The 24,695-nt window shown below is 38.7% G+C and overlaps 3 protein-coding genes and 1 long non-coding RNA gene across 6 annotated transcripts; 1 reads left to right on the top strand and 3 right to left on the bottom strand.

Annotated features, from left to right (window-relative positions):
- Positions 1–1,954: 1,954 nt before the first annotated feature.
- LOC149039032 (uncharacterized) lies at positions 1,955–3,494 on the bottom strand. The gene is made up of 4 exons (XM_089184048.1): positions 3,420–3,494; positions 3,222–3,359; positions 2,489–2,656; positions 1,955–2,076 (listed from the first exon to the last, which is right to left on the bottom strand). The coding sequence occupies exons 1-4, from the start codon at positions 3,492–3,494 to the stop codon at positions 1,984–1,986; spliced, it is 474 nt and encodes a 157-aa protein (XP_089040174.1). The 3' UTR covers positions 1,955–1,983.
- On the bottom strand, positions 3,434–9,101 carry LOC149039031 (uncharacterized). Of its 2 annotated transcripts, XM_089185157.1 has the most exons (4): positions 8,751–9,101; positions 5,834–7,366; positions 5,080–5,448; positions 3,434–3,673 (listed from the first exon to the last, which is right to left on the bottom strand). In XM_089185157.1, the coding sequence occupies exons 1-4, from the start codon at positions 8,839–8,841 to the stop codon at positions 3,558–3,560; spliced, it is 2,109 nt and encodes a 702-aa protein (XP_089041283.1). In that variant the 5' UTR covers positions 8,842–9,101; the 3' UTR covers positions 3,434–3,557. The 2 variants fall into 2 exon arrangements, with proteins under 2 accessions (XP_089041283.1, XP_089041284.1); XM_089185158.1 differs by lacking the exon at positions 5,080–5,448 and having other exon boundaries at positions 3,435–3,673; positions 8,751–8,883.
- LOC149039030 (uncharacterized) lies at positions 8,552–13,683 on the top strand. 2 transcript variants are annotated; one of them, XR_016180500.1, is made up of 6 exons: positions 8,552–8,700; positions 10,225–10,314; positions 10,605–10,681; positions 11,133–11,189; positions 11,736–11,863; positions 12,611–13,683. It is a non-coding gene; the product is annotated as an uncharacterized LOC149039030 (long non-coding RNA). The 2 variants fall into 2 exon arrangements; XR_016180499.1 differs by lacking the exon at positions 8,552–8,700 and adding an exon at positions 8,762–8,885.
- On the bottom strand, positions 13,398–23,994 carry LOC113670412 (uncharacterized). The gene is made up of 6 exons (XM_089185156.1): positions 23,613–23,994; positions 19,269–20,162; positions 18,491–18,859; positions 16,798–17,249; positions 16,059–16,226; positions 13,398–15,655 (listed from the first exon to the last, which is right to left on the bottom strand). Exons 1-6 carry the CDS (start codon positions 23,701–23,703, stop codon positions 15,488–15,490), a joined length of 2,142 nt encoding a protein of 713 aa, XP_089041282.1. The 5' UTR covers positions 23,704–23,994; the 3' UTR covers positions 13,398–15,487.
- Positions 23,995–24,695: the final 701 nt, after the last annotated feature.

Raw genomic sequence — 24,695 nt, 5'->3', positions numbered from 1 at the left:
AAATTTAACGAGATCGATAATTCTCACAACACGTTGCCCGTAGGTAGTAATAAGTTTTGCCTTATGCACAACTCTTGTTCTAGAACAAACAGGTTTTATTTCTGTAAAGGAGGTTTTCATGTCTCAACAACTGTATCACATATTGCCTAATCAGTAGGCATTTAAAGTCGAATTAAAGACTCGAGCCATAAATGAAAATTACCAATTACCTTCGAAAAATAAAGGCTCTCATTACCAACAATCTTTGAAAAAAAGAAGCTCTTATTACCAATTACCTTTTAAAAAAAAGCTCTTATTAAATACCAAAAAAACTACAATTTCCTCGATTGTGATTGGTTTAATTCCATTAATTCATTTGCCAGTTTGATATCGGACAGTTCAATAAGCCAATCACATTAAAAGTTGTAATTTTAGCCAAAAAATCACATTTGTAGTTTAAATCAACCAATCGCAATTTAGGCCCCCATTCTCAGTCTTTTAATGCAAATTTTCCCTTTCTTTCATAACTTGGCTATTCTTCTTTTCTCACAAACAATAATTTTTATGATTAATAATGGTAATAGGACTGAGTTGAGTCCAATTCAGTCTGTAATCATACGAGCGATTAACAAAATCGGACGACCGCGAAGCGAGAGTCCGATCTGTTAATCGCTCGTATGATAGAATTGGGCAACACGATGTCCTGTTACCAATTAATCAAAACTATGACAAAATTTGAGAAAGAAACTAGACATCGGTTATGCGTTTCATGTAAAAGAAAGCAACAACAACAGTTTGCTCGGCGGAATGCAGGACAACAGGGCGCGCATAACGCGTTCTGTCCACTTACACAGGTATAACGTTTTAACTGTCCCTTTAACTGTCCAATTACAAGCATGACGCGTACAGTGTCCTATTGGTGCTCAAATCGGGCTGTTGATGACCAATCACGTTCGAGAATTCTGTTATAGCTTTGATTAATTGGTAAGATTTCGCGGTCTTTCGATTTTGTTATCATTCGTATGATTACAGACCGAATTGGACTCCACTCAGTCCTATTACCATTACGTATTGGATGGAAAACATAAAAAAACGTGCGAAAGGCCACATTCATTACTTTAAAACAGAACGACCGTTATTAACTAGACTGTTATCTACATCCAGTGCTACATGCGTCAGTATTTCGAAAAATAGGTAACTGTTCTTTCTATCTAAGTCTGTTACACTTACGTCACTGTTTAGGGGCGGGGGGGGGATGATTATGTAACGAATTGAACATACGTGTAATGCTATCGGCGACTTTATTCTCAGACACTCCACTTGATATTATACACTTAAAGTATAGTCCTGAGGGAAACAAAACTAACTAGTTTCCCGAGGGACCATACATTAAGAGCTTTGTCATACATTTAGACTTTCTCTGAAACAATCATTTGCTGTTGTATTAGGCGTGCGGGCAACAACTACGCATTGTATCCCGGTTGGGATACATTTGAATTTGATCAGGGGCACGTGACCAAGAATCAACCAATCACAGTGCTCGCTTTGTTGAGAGAAAGTCTAGGTATATAACAATATTGGTTACTCTTGTCATTATTCACTGCCCTACTCAACATAGATAGGAAGAGAAGGGCTTGGCTTTGACTGCGTAAAATGCTTTGCCGTTTCATTGCACCCAAACGAGAATAACGTCAGCCGCGCAAGGGCGTGGACTGAAAGCGAAGAGCCCTCTCCCTTTTCGTCATCTTTTAGCTGGTTTTCACCCCATGCCCTTGCGCAGCTCATGCCTCCCCCACTTGGATAAAAGGAAAAGGATAGGCTTCCTACACTAGCCACACAGGCGTTCTCGACATTACTGGTTATGATTGAGCTTGGGATCAGAATGACTGAAAACCTCATTTCTTCATTGTTTATCCCCAAAAAAAGAAAACCAATTCCAAGTAAGAACTGGACATTCTCTTCATCTTTGTCTTCCTTTTCGGAAACATCACTTTTCATATCGGCTTACAAAGGCTCATCGCTTTGTGGCTCTGCTTTCTCATCGTCGTTTTCCGGGCCATTATAACCATCATTCTCCACACCAAATGTCTGTAATGTCTGTCTGTGTAACGAAAACAAAGCAAGGCAACGGGTGAGAAGCTGAAGAGAAAAATCAGAAAAAATCGCCAATACATTTACATTTTACCTCTTTCTGCATTTTCTCTATGTAATATACGTCTTTTCATCTACCTTATGTAAAGATTTCCTTCGTTTCCCACAATAAAGCATCGAGGAAATATCTCTCATAATCCATGGAAAGCGGCCAAAAAAATATCGTAAGATTAAATAAAAATTCATTAAAAAAACACGTGATGAGAAAGGCAAAGATGGAGCGACCAAGGTGCTCAGAGAAAGTGAAGTTTAAATCGGATTTCTAGAGGGAAAGTTAACAATGAGGCTTAATTGTTAAGCCTGCACAAACACTAATAAAGTTCACTACAACTGGACAATAGTGAAAGTAAAAACCCACCGCTAAGCCATGACTTTTTGCTCGTGTTCCATCCGATAAACCAGATAGCAAGTACATATCTTTGGAATCGATGCTGTACATACGGGGCTGTGCAAAAGGATCGTTGTCATTGTGCAGAATTGACGCCTTTCTCGCCCTCCAACTATTTTTTAATCTTCTGTTTTGAAGCTTTGTGAGGAAATACCAAAAAATTAGTTTCGGCTCGAAATGAGCTTCAACTGAAATTACATAGAGTCCACTAATATAGAACTGTAAGTCCTTTTTGATTGTAACTCCTAGGCTGGGGAGATTGAAGTTTTCCCAAAGAATAGTGTTTAGAATCGGTCAGAAGTGATTGAATAACAGCTGTGTGTTCTAATCATACTAACTATTGCGACCCTTGGTTAAATCTGAATGGAGCAATTTTCAACCGAGTGACAATAGAAATTCGTGATGGCATTGGTTGGATTCTATATTCATTTTTTGATTTGTTTTTATGTTCGCGCTGCCTTCTCGATCAATGAAACTAACGTGACTTGTTTCTCGCGTTTATTCGCGCTTATAGCTGGTATTGTGACCTCTCTCCAGTTTTAGTGTTCATTGACCCCTTCTGAAATTGCTTCTTCTCTTTGATTGACGATTATAATTACGATCTTCCCCTCCTTGATATGGGAAGCACCAAATCTTACTTAAAGCTTCTATTATTACCCTGTTTACTAGAGAGAAACCTTTTATAGGACTAATCGTTACTCACGATTAAACACAGCAGCAAAGCAAGCAAAACCAGAATTATAATTCCAAGTGTGATCACAACCGCAATCCACGCCTTTACAAAGGATGTCGCCTCAGATTGCTCACTCGGACAAGTTGTCGTTAGTGTAGGACCAGCGACCTACCTTACACTTTCAACGGATACCGTGAAATTTGAGCCTTCTTCATCTTTCTCTATTACCTCCTTCAAAGTGTTGGCATTAACATCACTCGTAGTTGTAAGGAAAACTGTGAAGTCGAAAATTGTACTTCCCATACGGAAGTTTTTCACCTCAAGATCAAGTAAATTCTGTTCATATTTCTTTTCGAGAATTTCTTTTCAATGGGTTTCAGACCTGCTCTTAAGGTGTTTGTACTTAAGGGAATTGCTATTTGCATATTCGTTGTCCCTAGGCTCCTCCATTTTGTCTCTTCCATCGAATTTCTTAGCGCCTTCTATTGTAGTCATAGTACAAATGAAGGAAACAAATTTTATTAGTAATGGCTGAACATACGGGTAATTTCGAGAACATTTCACTAAAAGTGTCAGATAACCAATGATAGAATGCTACTGACATGATTACCCCTACGCAATGATGTGAAGAAGTCATGTTTAGGAGTGACCCTAAAGTTCCGTGACGTATACAGGATGTTAGTATAAACTACAACAGTGGAAAGCGTTGAAGGCCCACTATGATTAAACCACAGATCTGACGTATAGATGTAATACAACAAATCTGAAATATACATGTTACACCACAGATATGAAGAATGGATGTTCTACCACAGATCTGAAGTGCGGGTGTTATACCACAGATTTGAAGAGTGGATATTATCCCACAGATCTGAAATATAAATATTATACTACAGATCTAAAGTATTGATGTTATACCACAGATATTAAATATAAATGTAATACCAAATATCTGAAGCATGGATGTTATACTACACATCTAAAGTGTAGATGTTCTACCACAGATCTGAAGTATAGATGTTATACCACAGATCTGAAGTCTAGATGTCATATCACAGATCTGAAGGATAGATGTTATACCACAGATCTGAAATATAGATGTTATACCACAGATCTGGAGTTTAGATGTTATACCACAAATCCGAAGTATAGATCTTATACTACAGATCTGGGCCGGGTTGTTCAAAGCTGGGTTAAGATAACCCAGGGTTAGTGTGAAATCTGATTTCAGGTCTAAAAGCTGTAAAATGAAATTCAGTCAAATTCTTTTAGTCTAGAGTGTGACTATTTGACACTTCAAATAAAACACTGAAAATTATCCCAAAAAGGCTTTTGAGTAAAGGAATAAGGAAACCCAGATTAAAATTTAACCCTGGGTTAGCGCTAATCGGCCTTTGAACAACTGGGCCCTGAAGTATAGATGTTATGCCACAGATCTGAAGGATAGACGTTATACCCCAGATCTGAAGTATAGACGTTATACTACAGATCCGAAGTATAGATGTTAAATTACAGATCTGAACCGTGGATGTTATACTACAGATCTGAAATATGGATGGTATACCACAGATCTAAAGCGTGGATGTTCTACGAAAAAATCTGTCCCCAGATGTTCGAAGGGTGGATAATGCTATCCACCGAATAAATCTCTATCCGGTGGATTGCACAGGACGTTTTGCTATCATTTATCTGTTGGGTTGCAGTTCATCTGTTGGCTAGCGTTGCCAGGTCTTTGAACAAATAGGCCTTGAATGTAGATGTTATACCACAGAACTGAACTGTTAATGTTATACATCAGATCTATAGTATGAATATCGTGCTGCAAACATGAGATGCGAATGGTTTTCTACAAATGAAGTATGGATGGTCTGCTTATTCACTATCTTACCTTTTGACGATGTAGTGGGTGATTGCGACGTTACTGTTGGTGTGGGACCAGCGACCTGCTTTACACTTTCAACGGAAATAGTGAAGTTTGAGCCCCCTTCATCTTTCTCTATTGCCTCCTTCAGGCTGTCGGCATTAACATCCGTCGTAGATGTAAGGATAACTGTGAAGTCGAAAATTATACTCCCCTTCTGGAAGTTTTCCACCTCAAGATTGATTAAGTTCTGTCCGTATTTCTTTTCGAGAATTTCTCTTAAATGGGTTTCCAGCCTGTTCTTGAGGTCTTTGTACTTATCGGAACTGCTATTTTTATATTCGTCGTCCCAAAGTTCATTCACTTTGCCTTTTCCATCGAATTCCTTAGCGCTTTCTATTGTAGTCATAATACCAATGAAAGAAACAAATTTTATCAGTAATGGTTGTTCCTGCGGGTCATTTTAAGCACGTTTCACGTAAAGTGTCAGGTAGCCCATGATACATGATTGCCCCTTTGCAATCACGTGCAGAAGTCATATGTCATATGGTCAGGAGTGACCCTCAAGTCCCGTAACATAATAACGGATGTTAGTATAAACTAAAGAAGCGGGTAGCGCTATGATTATACCACACATCTAAAGTGCAGATGTCATACCACAGATCTGAAGTGTAGATGTTGCACCACAGAACTGAACTATGTATGTTATACAGCAGATCTACAGCATTAATATTGTGCTGTAATCATGAGGTATGGATGGTTTACTTATCTACTATCTTACCTATTGACGATGTAGTAGGTGGTTGCGACGTCGATGACGTAGACACTGTGCTTGTAACTGCTTTTGTTGTCGTCGATACAGTTTGTTTTGTCGAACCTGTTGATGCTATCGACGAGGATGGTAAAGATTGTGTTACAGCTAAAGATTGTGTCACATTGTCATTAGATTGTGTTACAGCTAAAGATTGTGTTGACTGGATTGGTGATACTGGTGGTGTCGATGATGGCGGTTGCAGTGCTGATGGTGACTGTGGAAGTGATGGGGATTGCGGTGATGGAGTCAGTGGAGAAGGTGATGGAGACTTTGGTGGTGCTGCCGATGGTGACGGTGACGGAAAATCTGATGGCTCTGGTGATACAGGCATTAATGATGACGAGAGGGATGGTGGCAGTGGTGTCAATGGTGATGGCACTGTTGACACTGGCGCTGATGGTGGCGGCGATACTTGGGTTGATTCTGATACTGATGTGAGTGGTGATGCTAGAGCCAGTGATGATGGTGGCTGGGATGCTGATGAGGTTGATAGTGGTGATGACCGGTTTAATGCTAATGCTAATATCGATTGTGACTCTTGTTCTGATGATGATGACCCTAATGCAACTAGTGTTCGCAATAGAGACGTTGATGGTAATTCTGGTGGTTCCGTGGATGACGGTGCTGGTTGCGTTGATTGCGATTGTGGTAAATCTGACTTTGATGATGGTGAAGTTGGCGGTTGTGGTGATTCTGACTTTGATGATGGTGTTGGTGATGGAGATGTTGATGCGAATGCTGAAGGTTCATGTAATGATGAGAATAGTGTTAATTCCACTACCGGTAATGTTGTCACCGACCCTGATGCTTGAGGTGATCCTGACACTGCTGGTAATGTTGTTAGTAATGCTATAGATGTTTGTGCCGCTGACGGTGATGCTGGTGCTGATGTCGATGCTTCGGCTGAAAATGAGGACATTGGTAGTAATGCTATAGATGTTTTATTTGCCACTGATTTCGATGCATTGGCTGATGCCAATGCTGAAGGTTCAAGTGATGATGAGAATAGTGTTGATTCCACTAGCGGTGATGTTGTCGCTGACCCTGATGGTTGAGGTGATCCTGACGCTGCTTGTGATGTCAGTAGTAATACTATAGATGTTTGTGCCACTGATTTCGATGCATTGGCTGATGCCAATGCTGAAGGTTCAGGTGATGATGAGAAAAGTGTTGATTCAACTAGCGGTAATGTTGTTGCTGACCCTGATGGTTGAGGCGATCCTGACGCTACTGGTGATGTCGGTAGTAATGCTATAGATGTTTGTGCCGCAGATCTCGTTGCTTCGGCCGATGCCAATGCTGAATGTTCAGGTGATGATGAGAATAGTGTTGATTCCACTAGCGAAGTGATGCGAAAGAGTGCTGTTACGTTTAAATATTTCACCGACTCTGATGGCTTAGGTGATCCTAAAGCTGATGGTGATGACTGTGGTGACCCTGATGATGTTGTAAGAGTTGGCGGCGATGTTGAAGCTGACGCAGATGGCGACGACGATGTTGCTGATAAGGAAAAACGAGATGATAATGTTATCTAAACTTCTGTTGAGTCTTTATCATAAATAACCTTTAACTTTTTTAACAGATAGTTATAAGTACAGAGTGAGATATGCTTTTGGTACACAACGCGAAAGGCGCCAAAAGCTAAGCAAGACAAGCGTAAGCAGCGTAAGCTACGATCTACATGTAAATACACGAGTAAATAGCTTGTTTACAAGTGTCCAATCCAATTTTCCATTATAATAATCGTCAAAACTGATTAAAAAATCTGGTACCATCATGAATGAAAGGGCGATTGCTCTCTAAATTCATGCTCTATTTAATTTTCAAATATCATTCAACGTGATCTTTAATTTACATCTTATTTAATTCACTAGGGTTTCCCAGTTCTCTTCCACCAAACAGAGGCCGTTGGCTACAGGCCAAACGGAGGAGGTCCGACCTACTCGAACTACATCGTCACATTATAATAAAGGCACCCACTCTTTGCTAACACGGACCTAATCGTGTCCTTCAACCTTTAATTCCCGTGAGCGACCAAGACAGAATTTTCGCGACTAATGAAAATATACTGAGTTATATACGGTAACAAACAACATTAGAAAACGCTTTAGTCAGATTCTCCCGCCTCGACTTAGTGACAGGAAAGATGTATTTAGAAAATTTAAGTTGTTCAAGTGAGCACCTCCACCCCATGGCGAACGTTGACCTGTCTGCAATGTTAGTTGAAAAAATCACACTACAGGAATCAAGTTTCTAGACTGACTTTTTCCTGCAGTTTTTTCAAAATGTTCGGATCAACCATAACTGCATGGGATAACTTCTCAAAGAAGTAATTTCTCTTGGCTATTTTCGTTTATTTATGTCAACATGGTTCTTTGATGATCTTCGGTTCTAGACGAACGACAATGAATTAATTAAAGGCTTCATGAAAAAATTACTTGCGTTCGTGTAAATTCATCCAAATGGCTCTGAATCATTTTGTCAGAGGTAATAAATACCCTTTCGACTTACTTAAAATCTAAATGGCTGAAATTATTAAAGTAAATCTTATCCCGCAACCATTGAGTTTTGATTACGAATATCCGGGAAGAGTCTGGAAAGAAGACCTTTAAATGTTGTCTTTAATGGACTTGAAGGCCTCCCGCTTCAAGGCTTAGTTAAAATTGCTGCTGACAGGGGCTCCTTGTCAGCATATGTGTCAGAATTCTACTGAAGCTTTAATGGATCATCTGACCAGTTTGCGTGTGAAAGAGATAAACGACATGTTAAGTTATTCTTAACTGAAGCAAATCAGCTTGACATCTGCACTAGAGAAAGCAAACAAACATGAAAAGGTTTTTATATTTCTGCATTCTTGATACAACAGGCTAAGGAATTTGTTTACCTTGTAAGCTAGTCGCGATCACACAGACCGTAAAAGACATGACCCACATCATAGTAACCAACAGAATAATCCTCGTTTTGATCTGATCCATCGTGGCTTTATATGGACGACAGAGCTTGAACGATATACAATCACGTAGGTTGAAGTTCTCCTTTTCAACGCTAACCTAGACTTCCGTGGAACGAGGAATCTGAAATGAAATCAAATTACCTTAGAGCACAACGCAGTGAGCCGGACGGCAGAGTAATCGTAACCTTTTGTAACCAAGGTTAAAACAGCTTTGGCGCGTTGCTGAGCACGCTTTTTTCAATAATCCCTCTACTTCGGAAGAAATATCAGACGTGAATTAATTCCAAAACGGAAAATTATCTCAATTATCGCTTGTCTGATATAAGTGCCCGGATTAAGGCATACTAAGTAACAGCGCCTTTGTGTTTCAGGGGTTGACTGACAGAAAAATTGTTTACTTGACCGCATCGGTAATCCTTGATCATAATTATGAATATTTTGCATCGAAATGATAAAGATTGTGCAGTTAAAGGACATTTCTTTGGGTGCAGCTCTTGCTTAGGTTTATTTTAAGACGACGCGTAACTTACATGAATTATTCGAGTTTGATTCGATTTCGAGTTGTGTTTCGAAGTGCGGATTGACGCCGAGCGGTTGTCATTACGCAATGTCTCATTTTTTTATTATTGCCGCTCAAAGTTTGACAGCTGACTTACAAACGGTTTGCTGAGTAAATCGTGTTATATTTTACTTGTGTCAAGGTAAATAAAGGAGTCTAGTCACGCATGTCGTCAATCCTCGCCCTACGGAATGCCATCGCCTCTTAATGAAATGTGTAATAAATACCACGTTTTTTAGGGAAAAAAAAAGCATATCTCAGTGTGTTTATGAATTAAGAAAAAAACTCAAAAAATCAAAATTATAACGGAATCTTTCGATCACTGCAATGTATAGCTCCTGGCATAACGTAGTCATGGAAACTGAAAAACTTGTTGTGCCGTATGTCAATATTCATATTTCCTTGGACGAGAAAACTGGTAGCTAAATTTTTATTTGTTGAATGGTTGTCCAATTTTGTGCAGGAGTGGTTTGCACTTTAACGGTTGCCAGCACATAACTTTTGCTCTTTCAGGAAAGAGAGCGTTTCAGCATTAAAATTTATCATTTAGAAAATAGCTATTAATTTACTGTATAATTATTGTTGCAATCAATATTGTCTTGCATGGTTTGTTAGTCACTGTAGTCTTGTTTGGACAGATGAGTGGTTGTATGACATTAATGGAAGGACATTGACAGACTGAAAGATTACTTAGTCGATGAATAGATCATCAGAATGATGCAATTCATTCATGAATTGAAATTTGGGAGATTGACAGCCTAATTGGTTGACTAACTAACTTACTGATTGATGGATTGATTGTTTTGTTAATTAATTGGTTAATTTGTTCATTCGTTTGTTTTACAGACTGATTCACTACTACTGGTGCTACATTGGTCACAAAATCCCTGCCTTCATCGCTGACATGGGATCCTTTTGTTCTGGGCAAAGACCAAGGTGAGTGAGTTAGAGGGTTTTGCCCAAGTTTTTCTACCTGTATTTGGGCTCATCAAAGATAAAGGTGCTGTAATCAAAACTAGCTTCGAGTTACTGTTTCATCAGTTTTGTACATGAATCTCTTTCTAGGCCAGAAATAAACAATTTCTGAAGGTACAGAGGTTAAGAAAGATGAATTTTGCCAAACAAACTGGTTTCAATGGCTCTCCGGTTAAAAAAGGAAGGAAAAAGATTACTCTTATGTGATCAGCTTGTTGAGAGAATGTTATGATATGTTTTGATCTCAACAGAATGAATAAGTTATATGGCAAGTTGGACAGGGCAACAAAGAGCTTGATCTTCTAGCATCACTTCCAGAGGCTGGGAGGTAGAATGGACTTAATGATTATAGTTATATTTTACATCACGTTTCTGAAATCTATATTTTGATTGATAATGACAATCGATGTAATGTGGACACACGAACTTATTCTCATTGAGATGGGTGAGTTTGGGAGCTGTCCTGTATGGGAAGGACGTATTCATGATTACCCTACGAGTGATGGTCAAAAATAAAAATACTTTTACAATGAATTAGGCCGTAAAAAACAAAACCGAACACTTCCTACAGGGATTATCAAGAGAAGAACTACCCAGTAAGTTGCGGAGGTTTTTGGCCTCTGTCGGATCGCTTTGAGTTGAGTTTACTGCGTCTCCCGCCAAAATGACATTTAAACTCATAAGTGCTGGTCTGTCCACCGTGAGCGCAAACGAAGTGTAAGCAACTGTAGCATTTCACAGGAGCTTGTTGAATTTCAACTGATGTTTTTTATTTGTAGTTTTCAATGGACAACTATCATGGACTGATCCAAGATATGAGCCCTTAAGACAGATAGGTTAGTAAACTTGTTCCTTGTGGAATTTGGCTCGCGTTACCCAAAATTTCGGCTGTAACTTATGAAGTTCAAATTTACAGAACTGAAATAGCCATGTAACATTGCATGGTTTGAGGAAACGACAAATTATTTACTGTTTTCAGCCACTTTGTGGGACATAAACTGTTATGTAAAGTAAAGCCGTAAGGTTTTTACTTAAGAGTTATTTCTTTATTCAGTATCCATACATTTTCAAATTTAAAAGCGACCAGGTGGTAAAAAATGTCAACCAGGGAATATTGTTTGATTTATCACAGAATTCTCATTTCCAAAATCATGAGGAGTGTATGGCAGACAGTGCAGAGAAGTGATATTAAGATCCTGGAAGAAAAGGGTTTAAAAGACCAGGAAGACTGCATATTTTCTATTGCTTATTGTGCTCTGAATGTTGGCGAGTTTTACTTATCGCCTTGTCTGGAGCTGGCACTTTTATATCACGCATTTTTGTAAGATGCAACTTTTGTGTAGCTTATTTTAACATTTTCCTTGATCTATCTGTGTTCTCAGACATTCAACTTTGACGTGCAGAAGCTGGATTGGAACAACTATTTTTTGCACTTCATTCTCGGCCTCAAGAAATTTGTTCTCAAAGAAGATATGGCCAATCTTCCAGTTGCGCAAAGCCGCATTCGCAGGCAAGACTCTTAACATGCTATCAGTTTTTTTTACTCTTATAATAGTATATGAAAACATATTTCACTTTGAATTTATTAGAGGAAGTCGCTGTTGGTTTAGTTAGGTAAGGGTCAAGAGATTCTAAATGCGCAAAATACAGGGTAAAGTGAATTTTTAGAGTGATACTAATTTTTGTGAAAAAAAACAAGACACACCGAATCTTTTACTACCCTCTGCTTAACCCTTGGACCCTTAAGAATGACTTATATCCAATTTCTCGTTACAATATCACCCCTGAGTCAAACATGAAGGTCACGAGAATAAAGGAAATGATCACCAACTCAGGAAGCTCATAAATGTTAAACTAATTCTTCTTGTCAGAACCTTAGGAAATGTATGGAGAAACAGTATGGAGCATATGCTTATTGATGATTGGATATAAAGAGAAGAGATATCGTAAATGTCTTGGTGTAGTACTGGGTTTGAGGTTTTCTCGTTCCTCGACCAGCTACTCGGTGGAGACCACGTTTGTCGTTGATTTTTCTGGAGAAATAGAATAGTTCGTTCTAGCATCTTTCGTTGCTGCTTGTGTCGTATTTAGGATGGTTGTTGGTGGCTAGCTTTTGTGAAAGAAATGAAAGCTTTCTTGATGTTCTGAATCATACTTTTGAAAATGTTCCTCGGCCCCCTTTCTCTTTCATATAAATTCAGAGATCTCTTTACTTTAGCCTAGATTGACCTTAAGTTTTCCCTTGGTTCATTTCCAGATTGCGGAACATCCGTTGGTCCATGTACTTCTGTTTGTTCCTGTTTTCGTCATGGCTCATTATCAAGAGGTTCCCGGCCGCACAGACCGCTTGGGCCCAGTGCTTATCCGGTGTTCACAAGCTGGCGATGGCTATGGAACCGTTCAAGCTCTCTAACTGAATGTCCCCACGTGTAGCTTGAAGTAATGTAAAGCACATGAAATTCAAGCAGGATAATTGTTGTGCCTTTTCATGAATGTTTCATGATATAGGGCTTTGTAGGTCATATATCGCACAACGTAATGTACGTTTCCCGAGACAAAAAAATTATAGTGGGTAGATAACTTCTGAAATTTAAAATCTAAAATTGACTTGTACTTATTTAAGATTTCGTGGTAGATAGATTCGTTAAGTTGCTGATTGTTATCACAGGGCTAAACGTCCTTTGTTAGGTACGACTCTTGTAAAATTGATTCTATAATAGATCGTAGAAATGGTATGTTAAGACTGAGGATAATTTTGTGTAGTGGGACTGCATTGGGATCGAATGATTCTGATACACATGCCATGAATTCTTCTTGACTCTGTCGGGGCTTCTTCAGGAAGACAATAGTGATTTGAATTTGTAATTGTAATGTAGTTGTAGGTATTTAACACGTATAATTAACATTACGAAAATCGACGTATTTTTGTGATTACTGAAATAAAATATGTGAATTATTTTTGCCATAAAATGTAACATGATCGATAATTCTCACAACACGTGGCCCGTAGGTAGTTATAAGTTTTGCCTTATGCACAACTCTTGTTCTAGAACAAACAGGTTTATTTCTGTAAAGGAGGTTTTCAAGTCTCAACAACTGTATCACATATTGCCTAGTCAGTAGGCATTTAAAGTCGATTTAAAGGTCATCGACTCTCCGAGGGTTTTCAAATTACTGTTAAGGGAACAAACACACAACTGAAAACTCACTGGTTAATTTTAATGCTGGTTACGTGACAACTAATCCATGGAAAGAAATAGTTGTCTCTTCGATTTATAAAATAGAGTGTGAACTTAAAAGAGTAAATAAATAAGTGTCACTTAGAACAAATAGTTACGTTATCATATTCCAGGCGTGTGAGTCACGGAAAGACTCGAGCCATAAATGAAAATTACCAATTACCTTCGAAAAATAAAGGCTCTCGTTATCAACAATCTTTGAAAAAAAGAAGCTCTTATTAGCAATTACCTTTAAAAAAAAAAAGCTCTTATCAAATAACAAAAAAAACTACAATTTCCTCGATTGTGATTGGTTTAATTCCATTAATTCGTTTGCCAATTTGATATGGACAGTTCAATAAGCCAATCACATTAAAAGTTGTAATTTTAGCCAAAAAATCACATTTGTAGTTTACATCAACCAATCGCAATTTAGGCCTCCATTGTCCGTCTTCTAATGCAAATTTTCCCTTTCTTTCATAACTTGGCTATTCTGCTTTTCTCGCAAACAGTAATTTTTATGATTAATAATGGTAAAAGGACTGAGTTGAGTCCAATTCGGTCTGTAATCACACAAGCGATTAACAAGCGGGAGTCCGATTTGTTAATAGCTCGTATAATTACGGATAGAGTTGGACGACACGATGTCCTGTTACCAATTAATCAAAACTACGACAAAATTTGAGAAAGAAACTAGACATCGGTCATGCGTTTTCATATAAAAGAAAGCAATAACAGTTAACTCGGCGGAATTCGGGACAACAGGGCGCGCATGACGCGTTCTGTCCACTTACACAGGGTTGACGTGTTAACTGCCCCTTTAACTGTCCAATTACAAGCACGACGCGTACAGTGTCCTATCCCCTATTAGTGCTCAAATCGGGCTGTTGATGACCAATCACGTTCGAGAATTCTGTTATAGTTTTGATTAATTGGTAAGAAGACTTCGCGGTCGTTCGATTTCTTATCATTTGTATGATTACAGACCGACTTGGACTCCACTCAGTCCTACTACCATTACATATTGGATGGAAAACAAAAAAACGTGCGAAAGGCCACATTCATTACTTTAAAACAGAACGACTGTTATTAACTCTACTGTTATCTAAATCCAGTGCTACATGCGTCAGTATTTCGAAAAATAGGTAACTGTTCTTTCTATCTAGTCTGTCACACTCACGTCACTGTTTAGGGGCCGGGGGGGAGGATTAATTAACTAATTGAACACACGTGTAATGCTATCGGCGACATTATTCTCAGACACTCCAGTTGATATTATACACTTAAAGTATAGTCCTGAGGGAAACAAAACTAACTAGTTTCCCGTGGGACCATACATTAAGAGCTTTGTCATACATTTAGACTTTCTCTTAAACAATCATGTGCTCTTGTATTAGGCATGCGGGCAACAACTACGCATTGTATCCCGGTCGGGATACATTTGAATTTGATCAGGGGCACGTAACCAAGAATCAACCAATCGCAGTGCTCGTTTTGTTGAGAGAAAGTCTAGGTATATAACAATACTGGTTACTCTTGTCGTTATTCACTGCCCTACACAACATATATAGGAAGAGAAGGGCTTGGATGGCCTGCGTAAAATGCTTTGCCGTTTCATTGCACCCAAACGAGAATAACGTCAGCCGCGCGAAGGCGTGGATTGAAAGCGAAGAGCCCTCTCCCTTTTCGTCATCTTTTAGCTGGTTTTCGCCCCAAGCCCTCGCACAGCTCATGTCTCCCCCACTTGGATAAAAGGAAAAGGATAGGCTTCCTACACTAGCCACACAGGCGTTCTCGACATTAATGGTTATGATTGAGCTTGAGATCAGAATGAATGAAAAACTCATTTCTTCATTGTTTATCCCTTGTAGTTAAATCGATAAGAAGACAATAACATTTTTGTCTTAGCTGTTTCACTAATAAAAACCAATTCCAGGTAAAAACTGGACATTCTCTTCATCTTTGTCTTCCTTTTCGGAAACATCATTTTTGAGGTCGGCTTGCATAGGCTCATCGCTTTGTGGCTCTGCTTTCTCATCGTCCTTTTCCGGGCCATTATAACCTTCATTCTCCGCGTTAAATGTCTGTGTAACGAAAACAAAGCAAGGCAACGGGTGAGAAGCTGAAGAGAAAAATCAGAAAAAATCACCAATACATTTACATTTTACCTCTTTTTGCATTTTCTCGATGTAATATACGTCTTTTCATTTATCTTATGTAAAGACTTCCTTGGTTTCCCACAATAAAGCATCGAGGAAATATCTCTCATAATCCATGGAAACTGGCCAAAAAATAGCGTAAGAGTAGATAAAAATTCACTGAACACGTGATGAGAAAGGCCAAGATGGAGCGACCAAGGTGCTCAGAGAAAGTGAAGTTTAAATCGGATTTCTAGAGAAAAAGTTAACAATGAGGCTTAATTGTTAAGGCTGCACAAACCGTAATAAAGGTCACTACAACTGGACAATGGTGAAAGTAGAAACCCACCGTCAAGCCATGACCTTTTGCTCGTCTTCCATCCGATATACCAGATAACGAGTACATATCTTTGGAATCGACGCTGTACATACGAGGCTGTGCAAAAGGATCGTTATCATTGTGCAGAACTGACGCCTTTCTCCCCTTCCAACTATTTTTCAGTCTTCTGTTTTGATGCTTTGTGGGGAAAAACAAAAAAATTAGTTTCGACTCGAAATGCATTCAACTGAAATTACATAGAGTCCACTTAAATAGAACTGTAAGTCATTTTTTATTGTAACTCCTAGGCTGGGGAGATTGAAGTTTTTCCAAAGAATAGTGTTGAGAATCGGTCATAAGTGATTGAATAACAGCTGTGTGTTCTAATCATTGCGACCCTTGGTTAAATCTGAATGGAGCAATTTTCAACTGAGTGACAATGGAAATTCGTGATGGCATTGGTTGGATTCTATATCCATACTTTGATTTGTTTTTATGCTGGCGCTGCCCTCTCGATCAATGAAACTAACATGACTTGCTTCTCGCGATTATTCGCGCTTATAGCTGGTATTGTGACCTCTCTCCAGTTTTAGTGTTCATTGCCCCTTTCTGAAGGTGTTTCTTCTCTTTGATTGATGATTATAATTACGATCCTCAATAATAACGATCCTTAACTCATTGTTATCGGAAGAACCTAATCTTACTTACAGCTTCTATTATTACTCTGTTTACTAGAAAGAAACCTTTTATAGGACCAATCGTTACTCACCATTAACCACAGCAATAAAACAAGCAAAACCAGAATTATAATAACAAGTATGATCACAACCACAATCCACGCCTTTACAGAGCATGTCGGTTCAGGTTGCTCAGTCGGACACGTTGTCGTTGGTGCGGGACCAGCGACCTGCTTTAAACTTTCGATGGATATAGTGAAATTTGAGTCCCCTTCATCTTTCTCTATTGCCTCCTTCAGGCTATCGGCATTAACATCCGTCGTAGATGTAAGGAAAACTGTGAAGTCGAAAATTATACTCCCCTCATGGAAGTTTTCCACCTCAAGATCAAGTAAATTCTGTCCGTATTTATTTTCGAGAATTCCTCCTAAATGGGTTTCAAGCCTGCTCTTAAGGTCTTTGTACTTATCGGAACTGTTATCTGCATATTCGTTGTCCCAGGGCTCCATCACTTTGCCTCTTCCATCGAATTTCTTAGCGCCTTCTATTTTAGTCATAGTACAAATGAAAGAAACAAATTTGATTAGTAATGGCTGTTCTTGCGGGTTATTTTAAGCACGTTTCACGTAAAGTGTCAGATGCCCAATGGTACATGATTACCCCATAGCAATCATGTGCAGAGGTCATTTGTCAAATGGTCAGGAGTGACCCTCAAGTCCCGTGACATAATGACGGATGTTAGTATAAACTAAAGCAGCAAATAGCGCTATGATTATACCACACATCTAAAGTGTAGATGTCATACAACAGTTCTGAAGTGTAGATGTTGTACCACAGAACTGAACTATGTATGTTATACAGCAGATCTATAGCATGAATATCGTGCTGTAAACATGAGGTGTGTACATGTTACACCACAGATCTGAAGAATGGATGTTCTACCACAGATCTGAAGTGCGGGTGTTATACCACAGATTTGAAGAGTGGATATTATCCCACAGATCTGAAATATAAATATTATTCTACAGATCTAAAGTATTGATGTTATACCACAGATATTAAATATAAATGTTATACCACATATCTGAAGCATGGATGTTATACTACACATCTAAAGTGTAGATGTTCTACCACAGATCTGAAGTATAGATGTTATACCACAGATCTGAAGTCTAGATGTCATATCACAGATCTGAAGGATAGATGCTATACCACAGATCTGAAATATAGATGTTATACCACAGATCTGGAGTTTAGATGTTATACCACAAATCTGAAGTATAGATCTTATACCACAAATCCGAAGTATAGATGTTATACCACAGATCTGAAGGATAGATGCTATACCCCAGATCTGAAGTATAGACGTTATACTACAGATCCGAAGTATAGATGTTAAATTACAGATCTGATCGTGAAGCGTGGATGTTATACTACAGATCTGAAATATGGATGGTATACCACAGATCTAGAGCGTGAATGTTCTACGAAAAAATCTGGCCCCAGATGTTCGAAGGGTGGATAACGCTATCCACCGAATAAATCTCTATCCGGTGGATTTCACAGGACGTTTTGCTAACATTTATCTGTTGGGTTGCAGTTCATCTGTTGGGTAGCGTTGCCAGGTCTTTGAAAAAATAGGCCTTGAATGTAGATGTTATACCACAGAACTGAACTGTTAATGTTATACATCAGATCTATAGTATGAATATCGTGCTGCAAACATGAGGTGCGAATGGTTTTCTACAAATGAAGTATGGATGGTCTGCTTATTCACTATCTTACCTTTTGACGATGTAGTGGGTGATTGCGACGTTACTGTTGGTGTGGGACCAGCGACCTGCTTTACACTTTCAACGGAAATAGTGAAGTTTGAGCCTCCTTCATCTTTCTCTATTGCCTCCTTCAGGCTATCGGCATTAACATCCGTCGTAGATGTAAGGAAAACTGTGAAGTCGAAAATTATACTCCCCTCATGGAAGTTTTCCACCTCAAGATCAAGTAAATTCTGTCCGTATTTATTTTCGAGAATTCCTCCTAAATGGGTTTCAAGCCTGCTCTTAAGGTCTTTGTACTTATCGGAACTGTTATCTGCATATTCGTTGTCCCAGGGCTCCATCACTTTGCCTCTTCCATCGAATTTCTTAGCGCCTTCTATTGTAGTCATAGTACAAATGAAAGAAACAAATTTGATTAGTAATGGCTGTTCTTGCGGGTTATTTTAAGCACGTTTCACGTAAAGTGTCAGATAGCCCATGATACATGATTGCCCCTTTGCAATCATGTGCAGAAGTCATATGTCATATGGTCAGGAGTGACCCTCAAGTCCCGTAACATGATAACGGATGTTAGTATAAACTAAAGAAGCGGGTAGCGCTATGATTATACCACACATCTAAAGTGTAGATGTCATACAACAGTTCTGAAGTGTAGATGTTGTACCACAGAACTGAACTATGTATGTTATACAGCAGATCTATAGCATGAATATCGTGCTGTAAACATGAGGTGTGGATAGTTTTCAACAGATCAAAGTATGGATGGTCTACTTATTCACTGTTACCTTTTGACGACGTGGTAGGTGGTTGCGACGTCGGTGACGTAGACACTGTGCTTGTAACTGCTTTTGTTGTCGTCGATACACTTTGTTTTGTCGAACCTGTCGATACTATCGACGAGGAAGGTAATGTTACAGGTAAAGATTGTGTTGACTGGATTCGTGATACTGGTGGTGACGATGATGACGGTTGCAGTACTGATGATGACTGTGGAAGTGATGGAGATGGCGGTGATGGAGTCAGTTTTTTTGATTGGTTTGATGCTAATGATGATATCGATTGCGACTCTTGTTCTGATGATGATGACCCTGATGCAACTATTGTTGGCGATAGTGACGCTGATGGTGATTCTGGTGGTCCCGTTGATGATGGTGCTAGTTGCGTTGATTGCGATTGTGGTAAATCCGACTTTGATGATGGTGATGGTGTTGGTGATGGTGATGGTGATGGTGATGGTGATGGTGATGGTGATGGTGATGGTGATGGTGATGGTGATGGTGATGGTGATGGTGATGGTGATGGTGATGGTGATGGTGATGGTGATGGTGATGGTGATGGTGTTGGTGATGGAGATGTTGATGCCAATGCTGATGGTTCAGGTGATGATGTGAGTAGTGTTGATGCCGCTAAGGGTGATGTTGTCGCTGACCCTGATGGTTGAGGTGATCCTGACGTTGCTGGTGATGTCGGTAGTAATGCTATAGATGTTTGTGCCGCTGATTTCGATGCTTCGGCTGAGGATGAGGACATTGGTTTTGATGCCGCTAGTTGTGATGTTGACCCTGACACTGATGGTTGAGGTGATCCTGACGCTGCAGGTGATGTCGGTAGTAATACTATTGGTGTTGTAGGAGTTGGTGGCAATGCTGAAGCTGACGCAGATGGCGAAGATGATGATACTGGTAAGGAATAAAAGAGATGATAATGTTATCTAAACTTTTTTGTGAGTCTTTATCATAAATAACCTTTAACTTTTTAATAGATAGTTATAAGTACAGGGTGAGAAATATTTTTATCGGTACACAATGCGAAAGGGTGCCAAAAACTGAGCAAGAAAAGCGTAAGCAGCATAAGCTACGATCTACATGTAAATACACGAGGAAATAGCTTGTTTACATATGTGCATTCCAATTTTCCACTATGATAATCGTAAAAATTGATGCAATAATCTGGTACCATCATGAATGAAAGAACAATTGTTTTCTAAATTCATGCTCTATTTAATTTTAAAATATCATTTAACCCTTTAACTCCTTGATCAAATTTGTAATTCTTCTTACCGTCAACCAAACAATTCTTATAATGTTAGTTCAGAGAATTTAGTACTGGATCAACTGATTATCCCCAAATTGATATTTTTCTTTATTCTCATCACTAATCTGGTTGATATTGTATTGATATTGTAAGGAGAAATTCTGTCTTGGTCACTCATGGGAGTTAAAGGGTTAACTTGATCTTCAACTTAATTCTTACTTAATTCATTGGGGTTTCCCAACTCTCCTCCACCAAACAGAGGCCCGTTGGCTACAGGCCAAACGGAGGAGGTCCGACTCACTCGAACTACATTGTCACCTTATAAAATGGGCACCCAGTCTTTGCTAACACAGACTTCAACGTGTCTATAGCCCTCTAACTCCCGTGAGTGACCAAGACAGAATTTCTCCTTATTATATCTATACCATATCATGCAGACAAGTGATGAGAATAAAGAAAAATATCAATTATGGCATTACCAATTGAGCTGATACCAGATTCTCTAAACTAGCTATTGAGAATCATTTGGCAGACACGTAGGAGAATTACTAATGAGATCTAGGGAGTTAAAGGGTGAATTGTTTTCCTTTTTAACTCGTGAATTACGCGCATGCGCAAAAGCGAGTTGTAGATACGATGTAGGGAATGGCATTCGCTCTCTCGCTCGCTCGCTCGATTGGTCGATTCCTGTAAACTTTTTTTCGATTTTAAGCTTTTGAGTGCATTTGATAGTTTTTGGCGAGCAAAAAACAAACGAAATGGTGACCTTTGTTGCTAAGAATAGTGGTGGGGTGACAGAGAGTTTTTTTTTTCGTTTTAGTTTCAACAAGCGGCGCCAGCAACTGGCAGCATGCAAGGATTCACACTGAAATAACAGTACAACCTTTTTCATAAAATTGTAATTTACAATCCTTGAACTTGAAAGTAATCCGAAGATTCATTGAAAATATCCTTTACTGCGAAGCGCTCGGAGTTTACAGATGTTCAAAAGCTTTTTCTGCTACGGCGTGAGATTGAGGAAAAAATCGATCATTACGCTTCGTATCGTGTGTTTTTCCTGTGTCAAGCAACACAAGATGCCGGCGACTAACGAAATTACAAGTTAACACGAAAATCAAATAACACCTAAACAAACAATTTTAGCTACCGATTTTCAGTGAATTTTTAAAGAACAATTTTATTTTAAGTTTCAAGACAATTTGAAGATTCAAAATAAATATTACGTACTAAAATGCGAAAGTTATACACCACAAAATTGATAAATAGGCCTGAAATGAAATTCTATCTTGTTATTGATTCAGTACGTTGCCTAGCACGTGACTAAAATATGACAGTGGCAGTCTTGGCTAAGTTATATCACTCAAAACTCGTTCCCGTTTGTCTCATTTGATAAAGAGGGAATCGTTAATGTTTTCATTAAGACAGTATTGCCTTGATTTTCTAATATTTACAACGAAAGACAGTAAATTTCACTTTTCACCCTCATTTACCTCCAACCTTTTCTTTTGAACCAGAAACAGAAATGATATACGTTTAAAACACATGACATCATCCACCCTTGTCAAATGTAATAGCATGATCATTTCAATTGTAATGCCTTCTTATCCCAACGTTACTTTGTTTCTTTGCTACATCAGCGAACACTGAACTACTGCTCGTACTCTAAATATGACAATCGACCACAAATTCCCTAAACTAGATAACATTAAACATAATCCAAAAAATCATATAAGTCATCTGTCAATTCACGTGTTTGCTCACAGAGCACTTTAATTTTAATTTTTGTGACTTCCTTTATGGATATCCACTTTTACACACGGGTTTCAAGGACCAAGAGAAAACATTATTTGCGACTAGTGAAAATATACTGAGTTATACACAGTCACATACAACATTAGAAAGCGCTTTAGTCAGATTCTCCAGCCTTGACTTCGTGATAGGAGTAACGCAGTTATGAAATTGAAGTTGTTCAAGTGAGCACTTCCGGTCCACGGCGAACGTTGACCTGTCTCTAATATTAGTTGAAAAATTACGCCACAGGAATCAAGTTTCTAGACTGACATTTTTCTTGCAGTTTTTTCAAAATGTGCGGATCAACCATAACTGCATGGGATAACTTCTCAATGAAATAATTTCTTTTTAGCTATTTTCGTATATATATGTCAACATGGTTCTTTCATAATCTTTGGTTCTAGACGAACGACGATGAATTATTCAAAAGCTTAATTAAAAATTACTTGCGTTCGTGTAAATTCATACAAATCGCTCTGAATCATTTTGTCAGAGGCAAATAAATATTCCTTTCGACTAACTTAAAATCTAAATGGCTTGTGTTATCAATTCAGTTGTTCTTAAGCTTTACGCCGACGAATTCTCAATTTACGGAAATAAGTTTTCTGGAAGGATGATTTTAAGGTTATTTCGCTAAGTGCTAGAATGATTTCGATGCAGCTAACAACAGGCTCATACAGAACGGTTTGAAAGTAGGAAATAAAGTATTACTGCTCGTCTGCTTCATAATCTCAAGCCCGGAAAACAGATTAATCATCATTAAGTGAAGCAGAGCGTGTGATCCGTAAAGAAAAGCTGAATAGATGTTTGACATAAGTAATTGTGAACCTTTGTGTTTTATACATGACTACATTTCTGGAACATAAACAAGTCAATGCATTATTCGTCGCTTTATATAATTGTCTGAGCTACAACGTCCTGGATAAAGGAAATGCAGGAAATTATGAAAGTAAATCTTATCAGGCAACCATTGAGTTTTAATTACGAATATCCGTGAAGTCTAATGTGTTTTGACCTTTAAATGTCGTCTTTAATGGACTTGAAGGCCTCCCGCTTCAAGGCTTTGTTAAAATCGCTGCTGACAGGGGCTCCTTGTCAGCATGTGTGTCAGAATTCTGCTAAAGCTTTAATGGAACATCTGACCAGTTTGTGTGTGAAAGAGATAAACGATATGTTAAGTTATTCTCAACTGAAGGAAATCAGCTTGACATTACAGAAACGAAACTGCACGAGAGAAGCAAACAAACATGAAGAGGTTTTATATTTCTGCTTTCTTGATAAAACAGGCTAAGGAATTTGTTTACCTTGTGAGCTAGTCGCGATCACACAGACCGTAAAAGACATGATCCACATCATAGTAACCAACAGAGTAATCCTCGTTTTGATCTGATCCATCGTGGCTTTGTATGGACGACAGAGCTTGAACGATATACAATCACGTAGGTTGATGTTTTCCTATTCGACGCTAACCTAGACTTCCGCGGAACGAGGAAGCTTAGAGGCAATCAAATTCCTCTAGAGCGCCGCACGGCAGAGTAATCGTAACCTTTTATAACCAAGGTTTAAAACAGCTTTGGCGCGTTGCTGAGCACGCTTTTTTCAATAATCCCTCTACTTCGGAAGAAATGTCAGACGTGAATCAATTTTAGAAACGGAAACAAGTGATGTAAATTATCGCTTGTCTGTCATAAATGCCCGGATTAAGGCATACTAAATAAAAGCGCCTTTGTGTTTCAGGGGTTGACTGACGGAAAAATTGTTTGCTTGACCGCATCGGTAATCCTTGATCATAATTGTGAATATTTTGCATCGAAATGATAAGGATTGTGCAGTTAAAAGGACATTTCTTTGGGCGTAGCTCTTGTTAAGTTTTATTTCAGGACGACCCGTAACTTACATGAATTATTCGAGTTTGATTCGATTTCGAGTTGTGTTTCGAAGTGCGGATTGACGCCGAGTGGGTTGTCATTACGCATTGTTTAATCAGGTATTTTTTTAATATTGCCGCTTAAAGTTTGACAGCCGACTTCCAAACGGTTTGCTGAGGAAATCGTGTTATATTTTACTTGGGTCAAGGTAAATATAGAAGTCTTGTCACATATGTCGTCACTCCTCGCACCATGGAATGCCATCACCTCTTAATAAAATGTACAATAAATACCACGTTTTTTGGGGGAAAAAAAGTACATCTCATTGTGTTTATGAATTAAGAAAAAAAAATCAAAATTATAACGGAATCTTTCGATCACTGCAATGTATAGCTCCTGGCATAACGTAGTCATGGAAACTGAAAAACTTGTTGTGCCGCATATCAATATTCATATTTCCTTGGACGAGGAAGCTTGTAGCTAAATTTTTATTTGTTGAATGGTTGTCCAATTTTGTGC

This window comes from Pocillopora damicornis, chromosome 10 (genome assembly GCF_964200805.1).
Source record: "Pocillopora damicornis chromosome 10, jaPocDami1.2, whole genome shotgun sequence".
Taxonomy (NCBI): Eukaryota; Metazoa; Cnidaria; class Anthozoa; order Scleractinia; family Pocilloporidae; genus Pocillopora; species Pocillopora damicornis.
Note: the sequence above shows the minus strand (reverse complement) of the source record. Positions and strands in the feature narration are given on the sequence as shown.